The 14,099-nt window shown below is 46.6% G+C and overlaps 1 protein-coding gene across 1 annotated transcript in view; it reads right to left on the bottom strand.

Moving 5' to 3' along the window:
* kidins220a (kinase D-interacting substrate 220a) overlaps positions 1–14,099 on the bottom strand; it is a 39,877-nt gene that overhangs the window by 10,896 nt on the left and 14,882 nt on the right. The window contains exons 23-26 of the mRNA XM_068752444.1: positions 7,954–8,132; positions 5,948–6,159; positions 5,483–5,599; positions 4,998–5,057 (exon numbers count right to left, since the gene is read on the bottom strand). Coding sequence (XP_068608545.1) covers positions 4,998–5,057; positions 5,483–5,599; positions 5,948–6,159; positions 7,954–8,132 — 568 coding nt within the window. The remainder of the gene's footprint in view (positions 1–4,997; positions 5,058–5,482; positions 5,600–5,947; positions 6,160–7,953; positions 8,133–14,099) is intronic.

Below are 14,099 nucleotides of genomic sequence, written 5' to 3'. Positions count from 1 at the left end.
TTGCCGTTTAAACAGCAGAATAAAGAATAAAGAATAAAGAATTAAAGCCGCAAGCGGCGTTGTAGGCCCTCGCCGGCCGACAGGCCGTTGAGCTGACCCGCCGACGCACGCCGCTTTTGTCCTGAGTGCTTCGCAAGTGTTTAGATTTGAGCTGCATTGGTAGCTCACAGTTTAGTCAAATCGTTATTTGGATTATATGGCCATCTGCCATCAGGAGTTTCAATCCAATATGGCCGCCTTCCTGTGTGTCTGGGGGCGTGGCCACAATACATTTTTTTTTTGCCCTGACATGACGCATGTGTGTACCGAATTTCGTGGCTGTCCGACAAAGTTGGCGTCGGACCCCTCCCCATAGGAGGGGTTGCCATCGCCATGGCAACAGCGTAAAAACAACATGGTTACGATTGTGTTTTTTGATCGGGACCACATGAGGGACTTTTCTGGTAAGTTTCAATCATTTCTGGCAAAGTATTTTTTTAATTCCCATTCAATTTTTGTTATCGTTCTCTAGGGGGCGCTGTAAGGTTGATTGTCAAAGTTTCCCTTTTAAAGTGTCCAGGTAGGAAGGGTCAATAAGTGTTTAAAATTTGGTTTGGATTGGAGTGTGTGTGTGTGCAAACGCTGACTCTGCAGTTTTTAAAATTATATCCAATATGGCCGCCTTCCTGTGTGTTTCGGGGCGTGGCCATAATACTTTTTTTTTTTTGCCCTGACTTGACGCATGTGTGTACCGAATTTCGTGGCTGTCCGACAAAGTTGGCGTCGGACCCCCCATAGGCACAATGCATTGTGATTTTTGTAGGTGGCGCTAGCGCGCCACTTTTTCATGCCCAATTTTAAAACACATAAAATAATTAATTTTTCGCCGGTTCTGAGCTTGGTTCAAAGTTTGGTGAGTTTTCGAGCACGTTCAGGGGGTCAAATTGCCGTTTAAACAGCAGAATAAAGAATAAAGAATAAAGAATAAAGAATAAAGAATAAAGAATAAAGAAGAATAAAGAATTTTTGCAAAAACAATATAACTTTTTTTCTGAGTGTGCGATTTCTACACAAAATACATTTTCGGAATGGTCTCGACGAGGGCTACGCGTCTGTGGGGGCACACAAACACGAGTTGACGAGCTTCGCTCGTCAACTCGTGTTTGTGTGTGTGTGTGTCTGTCCGTGTGTCTGTGTTGTTTAGTGTCGATGTGTGTGTGTGTGTGCTGTTGAGTGTCGTGGGTGTGGGCGTGGGTGTGTTGGTCGCCCGATGGTTGACTCGCTGCGCTCGTCAACCATCGGAAGACAGTTACAAACACAGTTGACTCGCTGCGCTCGTCAACTGTGTTTGTCGATGTCTGTGTGTGTGCGTGTGTGCTGTTGAGTGTCGGTGTGTGTATGCGTGAGTGTGTTGGATGCCGAGGGTTGACGAGCTGCGCTCGTCAACTTTGTCGAGGGTTGACGAGCTGCGCTCGTCAACTTTGTCGAGAGTTGACGAGCTGCGCTCGTCAACTTGTCGTCTTCTGCGTTGCAAAAGCAATAGCCCCTTACGCCTAGTATAGGCGCTCGGGCCTAATAAAGAATAAAGAAGAATAAAGAATTTTTGCAAAAACAATATAACTTTTTTTCTGAGTATGCGATTTTTACACAAAATACATTTTCGGAATGGTCTCGACGAAGGCCACGCGTCTGTGGGGGCACACAAACACGAGTTGACGAGCGAAGCTCGTCAACTCGTGTTTGTGTGTGTGTGTGTGTGTCTGTGTTGTTCAGTGTCGGGGTGTGTGTGTGTGTGCTGTTGAGTGTAGCGGGTGTGGGCGTGGGTGTGTTGGTCGCCCGATGGTTGACTCGCTGCGCTCGTCAACCATCGGAAGACAGTTACAAACACAGTTGACTCGCTGCGCTCGTCAACTGTGTTTGTCAATGTCTGTGTGTGTGCGTGTGTGTTGTTGAGTGTCGGTGTGTGTGTGTGTGCTGTTGAGTGTCGGTGTGTGTGTGCGTGAGTGTGTTGGATGCCGAGGGTTGACGAGCTGCGCTCGTCAACTTTGTCGAGGGTTGACGAGCTGCGCTCGTCAACTTTGTCGAGAGTTGACGAGCTGCGCTCGTCAACTTGTCGTCTTCTGCGTTGCAAAAGCAATAGCCCCTTACGCCTAGTATAGGCGCTCGGGCCTAATTAAAGCCGCAAGCGGCGTTGTAGGCCCTCGCCGGCCGACAGGCCGTTGAGCTGACCCGCCGACGCACGCCGCTTTTGTCCTGAGTGCTTCGCAAGTGTTTAGATTTGAGCTGCATGAGTCGCTCACAGTTTAGTCAAATCGGTATTTGGATTATATGGCATTCTGCCATCAGGAGTTTTTAAGTTTCAATCCAATATGGCCGCCTTCCTGTGTGTCTGGGGGCGTGGCCATAATACATTTTTTTTTTGCCCTGACATGACGCATGTCTGTACCGAATTTCGTGGCTGTCCGACAAAGTTGGCGTCGGACCCCTCACCATAGGAGGGGTTGCCATCGCCACGGCAACACCGTAAAAACAACAACAAGGTTACGATTGTGTTTTTTGATCGGGACCACATGAGGGACTTTTCTGGTAAGTTTCAATCATTTCTGGCAAAGTATTTTTTTAATTCCCATTCAATTTTTGTTATTGTTCTCTAGGGGGCGCTGTAAGGCTGATTGTCAAAGTGTCCCTTTTAAAGTGTCCAGGTAGGAAGGGTCAATAAGTGTTTAAAATTTGGTTTGGATTGGAGTGTGTGTGTGTGCAAACGCTGACTCTGCAGTTTTTAAAATTATATCCAATATGGCCGCCTTCCTGTGTGTCTGGGGGCGTGGCCATAATACTTTTTTTTTTTTGCCCTAACTTGACGCATGTGTGTACCGAATTTCGTGGCTGTCCGACAAAGTTGGCGTCGGACCCCCCATAGGCACAATGCATTGTGATTTTTGTAGGTGGCGCTAGCGCGCCACTTTTTCATGCCCAATTTTAAAACACATAAAATAATTAATTTTTCGCCGGTTCTGAGCTTGGTTCAAAGTTTGGTGAGTTTTCGAGCACGTTCAGGGGGTCAAATTGCCGTTTAAACAGCAGAATAAAGAATAAAGAATAAAGAATAAAGAATAAAGAATAAAGAATAAAGAAGAATAAAGAATTTTTGCAAAAACAATATAACTTTTTTTCTGAGTGTGCGATTTCTACACAAAATACATTTTCGGAATGGTCTCGACGAGGGCTACGCGTCTGTGGGGGCACACAAACACGAGTTGACGAGCTTCGCTCGTCAACTCGTGTTTGTGTGTGTGTGTGTCTGTCCGTGTGTCTGTGTTGTTTAGTGTCGATGTGTGTGTGTGTGTGCTGTTGAGTGTCGTGGGTGTGGGCGTGGGTGTGTTGGTCGCCCGATGGTTGACTCGCTGCGCTCGTCAACCATCGGAAGACAGTTACAAACACGAGTTGACTCGCTGCGCTCGTCAACTCGTGTTTGTGGATCTCTGTGTGTGTGCATTTGTGTTGTTTAGTGTCGGTGTGTGTGTGTGTGCTGTTGAGTGTCGTGGGTGTGGGCGTGGGTGTGTTGGTCGCCCGATGGTTGACTCGCTGCGCTCGTCAACCATCGGAAGACAGTTACAAACACAGTTGACTCGCTGCGCTCGTCAACTGTGTTTGTCGATGTCTGTGTGTGTGCGTGTGTGTTGTTGAGTGTCGGTGTGTGTGTGTGTGTGCTGTTGAGTGTCGGTGTGTGTGTGCGTGAGTGTGTTGGATGCCGAGGGTTGACGAGCTGCGCTCGTCAACTTTGTCGAGGGTTGACGAGCTGCGCTCGTCAACTTTGTCGAGAGTTGACGAGCTGCGCTCGTCAACTTGTCGTCTTCTGCGTTGCAAAAGCAATAGCCCCTTACGCCTAGTATAGGCGCTCGGGCCTAATAAAGAAGAATAAAGAATTTTTGCAAAAACAATATAACTTTTTTTCTGAGTGTGCGATTTCTACACAAAATACATTTTCGGAATGGTCTCGACGAGGGCTACGCGTCTGTGGGGGCACACAAACACGAGTTGACGAGCTTCGCTCGTCAACTCGTGTTTGTGTGTGTGTGTGTGTCTGTGTGTCTGTGTTGTTTAGTGTCGGGGTGTGTGTGTGTGTGCTGTTGAGTGTCGTGGGTGTGGGCGTGGGTGTGTTGGTCGCCCGATGGTTGACTCGCTGCGCTCGTCAACCATCGGAAGACAGTTACAAACACGAGTTGACTCGCTGCGCTCGTCAACTCGTGTTTGTGGATCTCTGTGTGTGTGCATTTGTGTTGTTTAGTGTCGGGGTGTGTGTGTGTGCTGTTGAGTGTCGGTGTGTGTGTGCGTGAGTGTGTTGGTCGTCCTCAACAGCATGGCAAAGTTGGATGCCGAGGGTTGACGAGCTGCGCTCGTCAACTTTGTCGAGGGTTGACTCGCTACGCTTGTCAACTTGTCTTCTGCGTTGCAAAAGCAATAGCCCCTTACGCCTAGAATAGGCGCTCGGGCCTAATGAAAAGCATGGTCATTTCGGAATATACAAACCAAGCCTAAATGCAGACAGAGATGAGGATCAGAGAGTGATCGATCCTAAAATGTTTTCAACAGCTCATCAATGGGTTACAGGAGTCGGGTTCAAATAAAGGCTGCTGCTTTCTCCAGAAATGTTAATATTTTGTTGTATCTATTTAGGATATAACTGGAGCTGTTTGCGACTGTGCCACCATCAGAGTGAAGGTCATCCAGCGTGTTATATTTACACGTGCTGACATTCATCCCTCTTGATGGTTAGTGGTCACAGAAGATGTAGCTAAAGTAGTTAATGCAGTATTCTGCAACGAGAACCCCCCCCCCCGTGCACGCTCACCTGCAATCCACTATGGTAACAGAACCGTCTGTTAAAGGCATGCTTTTTATTCATGCGGCACAAGAAAGGACACACGAGCCACATGCATCAGACCAACAGGCAGACAATGAACGACTGCTTGTGTTTCTGTATATCTGCAGCGTTCACTGCTGTAACTACATGTTACCACAGTAGGTTCAGAGGGACAGGAGGGAACGCCTTCTTTGGTGTCCTCTGCAATAACATCCTGACAGAACGGAGACAAGGATTGCATGGAGTGAGAGAGAGAAAGGCAAATAAAGTTGGAACTCATCGCCTCCCAAGTCATGGAAGAAAGCTTTGACTGTTACTCTGGTTTTGGAATCGCACAAACTGAGAATGACCAGCGTCTGGAGCGGCACAGACGTCGGGTACAGGAGCAGGAAAAACAGGTGATGATGAAATTCCGAGGATGTAAAAGAGACGGGCAAAATATTACGACGCATGTAGGAAAGGAAGAGGAAGTGATATGATGTTATTGTGTATGTAGGTCAACGCCATCAAAACACACTAAAGATTCATCCCAAACCGGACAAACGACTCTGTTTAAGATAAACAACGTTAAAACGAAACACCTGCAGGTGCGATCGTCAATCCCAAGACCTGGTAGGTCTAGTACTGCTTTTTACTTACGAGTCCACTGGTGTTGTCCTTGTGTTGACCAGGTGGTTTAATGCAGGGGCGCGAGGATGGGGGGGCATGATGGGAGTAATGCCGTGGCGGGTGATACACATGATGGGGGAAATAAGGCTATGGGGGTAAAAGAAGGCAACGTGAAGAGGGACGGGAGAAATAAAAATTAAAATCATACGAGGGAGGTCAAAAAAAATGATGCTGGGAAAAAATGCTGAAGCTAACTTGCTTCTACTTTTTTGGGTTTTAACTTTTAAATAATCTGAAGGGCGCATTTAAGACACTGCCTTGTGTATCAATGTCACACTTTGATAAGGAACAAAGAACTCAGATTCAGGACGAGGCATTTAAAAACATTGAGGCTCTCTGTGATTGTGCAGGAACAGTGTGGGTCATTCAGCTGGCACTAGTACTGACAATTGTTGGACCTTAATATGTAAAAGGCTGAATCCCTTCCCGTCTCACCCGGTTGTAGAAGGGGTGCTGGGGGCCGGTTAATCCACTGAAGTAGGCACTGTGGGGCTGAGGAGGCAGGGGTCTGGCATAGGGGCCCATCGGGGAGCAGGCGGCAGCGTGTTGGCCGTAACCTGAATGGGGGCGCGACGCTACATCTTGCAGAGGCATCGTGGGATAGGTCACTCCTCCCATGTGCGTCTGCTCCCTGGCCGCACGCACATCTAACAGAGGAGAGAGCCCAGGGGAGAAAGAATGAGGAGCGTTTCTATCGAGAAACCTAAGACAGAAAATACATATGAAGCAACGGACATACACGAGAAGCACTGTAGGGAATCAGAAAGAACAGTTAAATGCAGCACAGAAAGCAGGTGGAGATGCTCCAATCACAGCACACTTCACTTTGATTTCATTATGCCGTTTGCTGACAAACCAATACATGTGAAGACTTTCTGTGTTTTGTGGAGTCAGCTATGTAATGACTCCGGCGCACGGAGCCCCTGTGAAATACATTTTAGCCACGTAGCCAAATAAAGCAGACCACGTGCGCTAAGACACCCTCAGTGAACGCACTGTGCCGCAAGTTTGTTTCAAGTGAATCAAGTGGACTCTAGAAGTCTCAGTAATAACAGCGGAGGGAGCTTTTTGTGAAACATCTCAAATTAAAAAGTCAAATAATCCCTGAGACAGAACAGAGTGGCTCTGTGTGGCCGGCAACAAAGTACGAACCAGAAACAGAAGCAGGCACCAGAAAGTCTCCTGGTTATACAAGTGGCTGCTGAATGACACGCTGAGCGAGACCCAAACCAAGTCCGAGCGCACAATAGAGGCCTTATGATGTGAGTCAGGCTCATGGGCGGGTATCACTCACAGCACTGCCCACCGGCTGGCCACAGGACACTGGGCACCAAAGTACAGAGTGGCCGAGAGGGGGGTGGGATGACTGGTTGGGAGCATTGGACACCTTCCGCTCCCCGGAGACACGCGTGGACTCGAAAAACACCTACGCTCTTTTGAGCACACACGTTTACACACATGTTCCATGGATATATACGGCTTGAATGTCGCACACCTTTTGGGCAAGAACCCTGTACTTAAGAGACCGGACGGCTCCATTTGGAGCTTCACCCACCGTGACTCAACCCTTGGCTCAATGGAACAGACTTTGTGTATTCTTGTGCTCTCAAAACACACTATGATGCAGCAGCTTCACACACTAGGCGTCACTGACACTGGATATTCTAAATGAACACTGAAGCACAGTAGAAAAAGGACAGCACCGCCACTCCAGCTTACAGTTTTAATACCGATGCGCTATTACGTCACTGCAAATACGAACTGTGACATTTGGCGTGGCGCTGGATGAAGCTCGGCGGCGGCGAGTGAGAATATTCTCGTGATGCCACAGCGCTGCGATGGAAACCTGCTCGACATTTGATCGTTGGGGAAATGAGAAGGGAGCTGTGAGCCCCTGTGGTGGGTGATTCTAGAGCAGACCCTACTGCAATGCTCTGAGTAATGTCGCTGCCAATGAGCTGGCAGTGAACTCGGCACAACACAAGAGAGGGCAGTTCTCCTTTCTCTGTCAACACAAACACGCACACAAATATATCCAGTTCACTTTCTTACACAAAGGAATTTGAAGTTCTAAAATGAAATGACCATTTAATGCAAATAAAGCGTGGATGTAACTGCATGTAAACAAGTGTAAGGAGGCTTCGTCGTTGTCAGTCAATGCTTTCAAGAATAAAAAGGATGCAAATCATATGGTAATTTAACCGCCGTTTGTGAGGCCTTAACCATTCTTGTTGTCATGAAGATGGATGAGTAATTGTTTTCTTTTCACACACAAAAAAAGAAACTTTACCACATCCATGACAACCGAGCAAGTCCACTCACTCAGGAAGGCCAGGAGACGGGATTGTAAGCTCCTGCGTGCCTAAGCTGAGGTTCACTGCAATTTGTTCTAGAAGCTTTTGAGAATCTGTTCTGCTGTTTGTACACCTGCGTCTATTTACCTGCTATGATCTCCCTGAGTTTAGGATCCAGGTTAACAGTACAAGGCAGGAACATCTCCACATCTCTGGCAGTGAGAACGGGCGTCCTGGAGGAGAGGAAGACCTCAAAGCTGCGGACGTCGCCATCGATCTCCAGCAGGGGCTCCACATCTTTAGTGCAAGGGATGTTCTTGGAGATTCTTTAGAAGAAAATTAAAATAGATAAGAATTAATAAAAAAATATATATATTTTTCTAAACATTTAATTTTTTGAAACAACTGAAGGATTTGGATTTGGTTATTGGAAATAATAAATGACAACCACTGCTTTTCCACAACTATTGTCTGCAGGTTTTTCACCACAGTAGAAAACACAAAGCTTCCCACTCTGCTGACAACAGAGCAGAGAAAATAGCCAGCGCCACTGTGAAGAGATTTGCAACGGTCATCAGCATCAAGAGAGCACAGCGATAACTGGATTCAGAGAAGGCGAGATAGTGAAATGGGGGATGTTTGAGGACAGATAGAGCGAGGGATGTTATCTTTTCTCAGCAGAAGAGGAAACCTGAGAAGATGACAATCAGGGTAATTTAGCAAGCAGCAGACGGAAATGCGTCGTGATGATGATGTTTGTTATTGCAGGGCAAAAGCAAGGAGTATGTTTAGAGATTGTTCCATCTATGTGTGATAGAAAATCTTATTATATTAAGAACATCGGTTTAAAACAAAGTCTGCGCGCAAATATCTATTTAATCAAGGACAAAACAAGCCAGGCTACCAGAAAAACAATCAACGACACAGTGAAATCAGTTCATGTCGTTAATCTCATCATTCAGACGTGAAAATATGAAATTAGGAATGATTTATGACACCGGTCATTCATCACCAGAATGTGCCGCTCTTATCAGATGCATGAGGGAGCAGAGCTTTTTTTTGTGTCCATGTCTGCATCCATTTTTCATCCAAACCCTTCATCATATTCTTCGTGGATTCTCTCCCCCCATCTAGTTCACCCTCCTCCTCCTCGTATATCACACAGACTGCAGACTGTGTACTGTTATGCTCTGCTGAGAACATGGGTTCAGTTTTTCCCCGTTGTTGAGAGTGAGTCCTTACTGAGACTTGATCAGTTGATTAGTACCTTTGCAAGCTAATGCTAAGTCAGAGAAATGTCTTCTTTTCAAGCACATTGTGATAGATTGCTGGTGATCAATGCGTTTGAGGTCTGCAGGGCTCCAACCTGTGGCCCTGTGGTTACTGTATATATATAATCAATGCACAAATAAAAAAGATAGATATTTTTTGGATATGACTATTAGCACACATCAAGCAAATACAGTTTGACGCTTCTGCAAAGATTCACCAATCCAGGTGGGTAAACCCAACCTCACTATCGCCACCAAACCGCTAGGACAAACCCGCCAAGCAGAGCGGATAGGCTGTGAGACGGAGGGACGCGGGTCCACAGCTGGGCTCCACTGGACAAAGCCCTCTCAGTGTTCCTTCCATTTGAACCTTATACAAGACCCCAAAGGTCAAGGAAGCTCCATGTTGGCACAAAGATGAACCCCACTCATGTGACCTCAAGCTGTGGAGGATGAGCAGGACCTTTGAAGACACAGATGTTACCTGTATACTCCCACGCTCATAGGCAGCACCAGCTAGTGTACAGCGTGTATACCTGGAAAGCACGGATGAGGGGAAATCACTGGCACAGATGTGTGGTAAGTACATGTACAGTATGTGAGTCCACTTGGTTCCTTTTCCCATGAACTGCATTAACCCGTATCAAGACTGAGAGTAGCCTGTGCTTTCCCCCCCCCCCATTTCCAGCTGGCTTAGTGTTGTTTATTTATGGGTCTGCAGACACAGACCAACAGGAGCCAGCGACTCTCACACTCACACACACACACACACACACACGCACACACACACACACACACACAAACACACACACAGTTAAATAGAGAACACCCTCCAAAGTTTTTCTATGGAATCCTGAGACTTTTTTTAGGACCATCTAACATAATTTAGTGGTGCATACACAAACTTGGTTATACTTGGTGCCAAAAGTGAAAGATATTTATTTTAGTTAATATAGCAATTTCAACAATTACCTAGTTGATAATGTAAAGTAATGAAAAATAAAAACTAGACAAGTACTCGGAGACAAACAAAACAATGCCGGTGATTATAAAACCTCCTTTTAAAAGCCGACCGTGATGGCCTCTGCTTATTTGTTTCTTCTCTGCAGAAGGTACACCTGTGGGTTTGGAGTACCTGGGCCCGGTACTCTGGGACTATTTAAAACCCGCCTTCAGGCTTGAGTTACCGGTACTCTCTGCACTCTGTGCACTTTGCTTTTTACCACTGCTGACATTCTGCTACTGATTTGTTCCTCAAATAAAAGTTTTTTTCTCCCATCTGCGCCGCCGAGCCAGGTTGTGGCAAAATTGGGGCCTCATCCAGGATTTTAAACATGCAGAGCAACGTGTGAAATAATCCTCGGTAACAAGCCTGGTATCCAAGAAGCTACAACTGCACATATTTTGCTGACCTGCATGTTTGCTCTGGCCCGCAGTTGAACACTGCACACCTGAAGTGGGAAAGACAACCGTGTTCCTCTCATCAGCTCCTGGTGAGTACATCCCACACGGACTTACACCCAGAAAGGTGAAAAGAAAAAGAGTACAAATGCAATTACCCAGTATGTGTAAACTGATGAGTGAGACAGGCCAGACGGCATCGTTTGTTACAGAACAAATAGTACCTATCAAATCAAAGCATCAGTCTGTCAATGAGGTGGAAGAACTTTAAATACGCATCTTGTAAAGTGAACTAATGATGAGCTGCTGGCCTTGGCGTTAAGCAACAAATCACTTCAGTCTCAATTATAATCACAGTGAACAGACAGGCAAAATTAACAAAGCCATTCTTATCAGAGATCACTTGGCAAACGACAAACCGGCGTGCTACTCTCAAGCAGACTGAGGACAAAGTGAGATAAAGGTCGTCAGGCAGGCATCCCAGCAGCAGTTTCTGCACAATGGCTCCATTGACGGGGCTCAGCTTATAGCTGCAGCAGCGCAGGCGCTCGGGCCCAACCTCTCTCTGTGTGGCGTGTCCGCTGAGAGTTTTCTGAGCTTATCCAAATGCTAATAGGTCTCAAAGATGACTGGAGCAGAGCAGAGCCTTTCTGTTCCTCTCATCCTCCCACATGCTGTAGCCGAGGCCAATGAGAAGAATTCAACTCTCTATTGCCTCCATCCTCTATCCGGGCACCGAGCATGAATGTGCCACTTGACTTTGCTTTACAGCTGCCCACTGTGCTTACAGATGACATGCGCAAGCATGCTACAAAGAGGTGGTCCCGCTGTCAAACATCTCAATAATGGGCCCAAAGACAGGGCGAGATGCCTACAGAACAGACAATCGCCTGTGCACATTGTGCTAGGAAAGCTGAAGTGTTTCAGGCTGTCTGACCAGTAGAACAAGACGTGTGGGTGAAGAAGGGAACAGGGACCCGGTCGGGCACATTCCTCTTCTGGTCAGACTCAATCTGGAGTCTCCGGCTCAGTGTCTGCCAAGAGTGTGGATGAACCCACGAGATCCTCTCTGGGAGAAGAGTGGACAGGCAGACAGACCAACATTCTGGCACGTTATCTTGCAGCGTCGAAGCAGAGAGGGGTTTACCGTTTCAATGGCTGATACTGAGAGCGAAAACATGTTTCCACTTAAATGACGCCATGTTCTTTGTCTCCTAAAGATCCAGGCTTATTTCCTTGATTTGAATCAAATCCGTCATGTAATGGGGACACCCTCTGTCTGTTCTCCTCCCTGTCTCAAATTTCCTTCTCTTTCTTTAGTCCTTGTACTGGCATTGCCAACTTGCTTTCCACATAGATTCACAGCAACGTTCACTCCAATAACTGAAACTTTCTTCCAGTGCTGGGACCTGTGCATCTCAAAGCAAACCACAAAGACAAGCAGGCTAATGGGAAACACACCAGGCCGATACACACTGAGCTGCTTTGGAGTGAACAGTCTCTCCCTTTGAGACACGTTTCAGGACTTTCAGTGGTTCCCTGACATGATGATTAAACTCATGTGTAGCGACCAAATGGAGCCTCCTTGTTCCAGACCCTGAAAACCTTAACTGAACCCTCGACTCGACATATTAAGGCTTCATTCTTGACAAATAGTAAAACCCTGAAACTTATCCTGGTGATTTATGCTCTAAAAGAGAGTTTGGAGCATCCTACGGGCATGGAGAGTTTGTTCATTGAGACTCTAATTGCGCCGTCGAGTTCACTTTGGAGCAAATGGTGGGTTGAGAGCGGTAATGAGCAAGGCATTGGCTGTATGATCCTGAGTTAAATGAGGTGGACTCCTATACTGAGGATAACTCTGTAGAAGACAATACATCTGGAATAACTTTGCTTTCGAGCTGAAATCCATACAAAGGCTGAGTGATGAAGGAAGCTTCTCAAGTTGGAGCAGCGATCCTCCCACTCAGAGTGGGATGTGTGCATCCCTAATAAGATGTGAACTGACAGGAGAATGCCAATTAGTGTACGAGTATGGGTGGGAAAGAGCCCAACAAAGACGTTGTATAATAAAGCAGATTTTTTCAATTAGGGTCAGATGCAACAAGGAAAAGCTTCTCCTGATTATGAAGGATTTTCTTTAGAACCTGAGACATATCGGCCGAGAAAAACCAGCCGACAAAGCTGATTACTAAACATTTGGTGCTATAAAGGGGCTGGGAGCATGAGCCAAATAAAGAAGTTATTTTAAAAGCAGAGATGGGGAAGAAACGGGCACTCGTGTTCCTTCTTCATCTCTGCTGGTTGGGCTCTGTCTTCAGTTTCCCTTCTCTGGGACTCGCACTCATCTACACACCTTAGGAAAGCCTGATGTGCTGCGTGTGTGTGTGTGTGAGTGCAGCTATCAAGTGTGCCCGCGGCTTCTGCAGAGGCTGAGTCACAGCTGAACCTCTTGCAATCTTGTGCTGCTATTTATAATCCCCCCCCCCCCAGTTCCCCAGTTCAGTTTCCCCCCCTCCCAGACAAACAACAGAGCGATCAGCAATAATTCTCAACAGCAGTGAGATCCCGAACTATCAAGCAGATGTGTGTTTCTCACCCCGAACTCCTTTCCTGCCATCTCAGTGTTCCATTTAAAGTTAATCCAACCCTGTTTTCACTGATATGTGACTCTGGCTAAAAGGCGGAGGGCAGACAGAGGTGTAGTTAGAGGCTCTTACTGCATTTGAAATGACTCTTTATGCTTTGTACAAAAAAGGGAAGGGAGCCGTTCTCTGATTTCAGACCAATTAGACTAATCCTTCAACTTCGGCTTACAGGCAGGAATGAAAAGGGCTTTAAGGATTTTCTAACAAAGAATTCCGCACGATGGTTTTTTTCTGTCCTTACGCTGAAGTCGACACACACACATGCGAATTCGTCACCTGGCCTGTGGCTGATTCATCACCGAGTCACCACCGCCAAACACCTGAGGAATGGAGGAACGACGCTGCGGGCCAGGCCAACACGCATGCATCCACTCATAAGGAATCAGTAGGGAACTAGTTCCAGCCATTGTGTGGAACCAGGGGACGTATGTGTGTGTGTGTGTGTGTGTTCACCACCTGGACTATCTCACTTGGTGCAGCAGCATCACCTGAGGCTTTGAACACACCAATAACAAATCCACAGCAGTAATCCTGCTCGTATCAGTTCTGACCTGCTTCAGTAGTCGCACACTTTGATTCCTTCACCCTGTTTTAGCTCCTCAGAATAGACGTTATTGTTCCGACTGTCTTTCGATGCCTTTTTTCATCCAAGACCAACCCTTTCCTTTATCTCACTCCAAGCATATTTTGATTTTTTTGTGTCCATCCATTTTTATCTGTTACTCTGTAGGGTGATTCTGTTAGGTCACCGTCAGGGAGAATCAATAAAGCCCTGGCGTCGTCTCAGCGATGAAGCGAGAACTCTGTTGAGACATAAATGGATTCACCAGCCTCGACAATTTCAAATAAATTCAGGTCTCGTGACAAAAGGCAGGCAATGATCGCTGGCTTTTTAGGCTTAACTCCACCTTTAAATGAAATACCTTCTGGGAAAGGGATCACAGGCTCCCTCAAAGAGAAGATAAGAAACTAT

Source organism: Brachionichthys hirsutus, chromosome 18, assembly GCF_040956055.1.
Source record: "Brachionichthys hirsutus isolate HB-005 chromosome 18, CSIRO-AGI_Bhir_v1, whole genome shotgun sequence".
Classification (NCBI taxonomy): Eukaryota; Metazoa; Chordata; class Actinopteri; order Lophiiformes; family Brachionichthyidae; genus Brachionichthys; species Brachionichthys hirsutus.
This window is presented reverse-complemented; position numbering and strand designations above follow the sequence as displayed.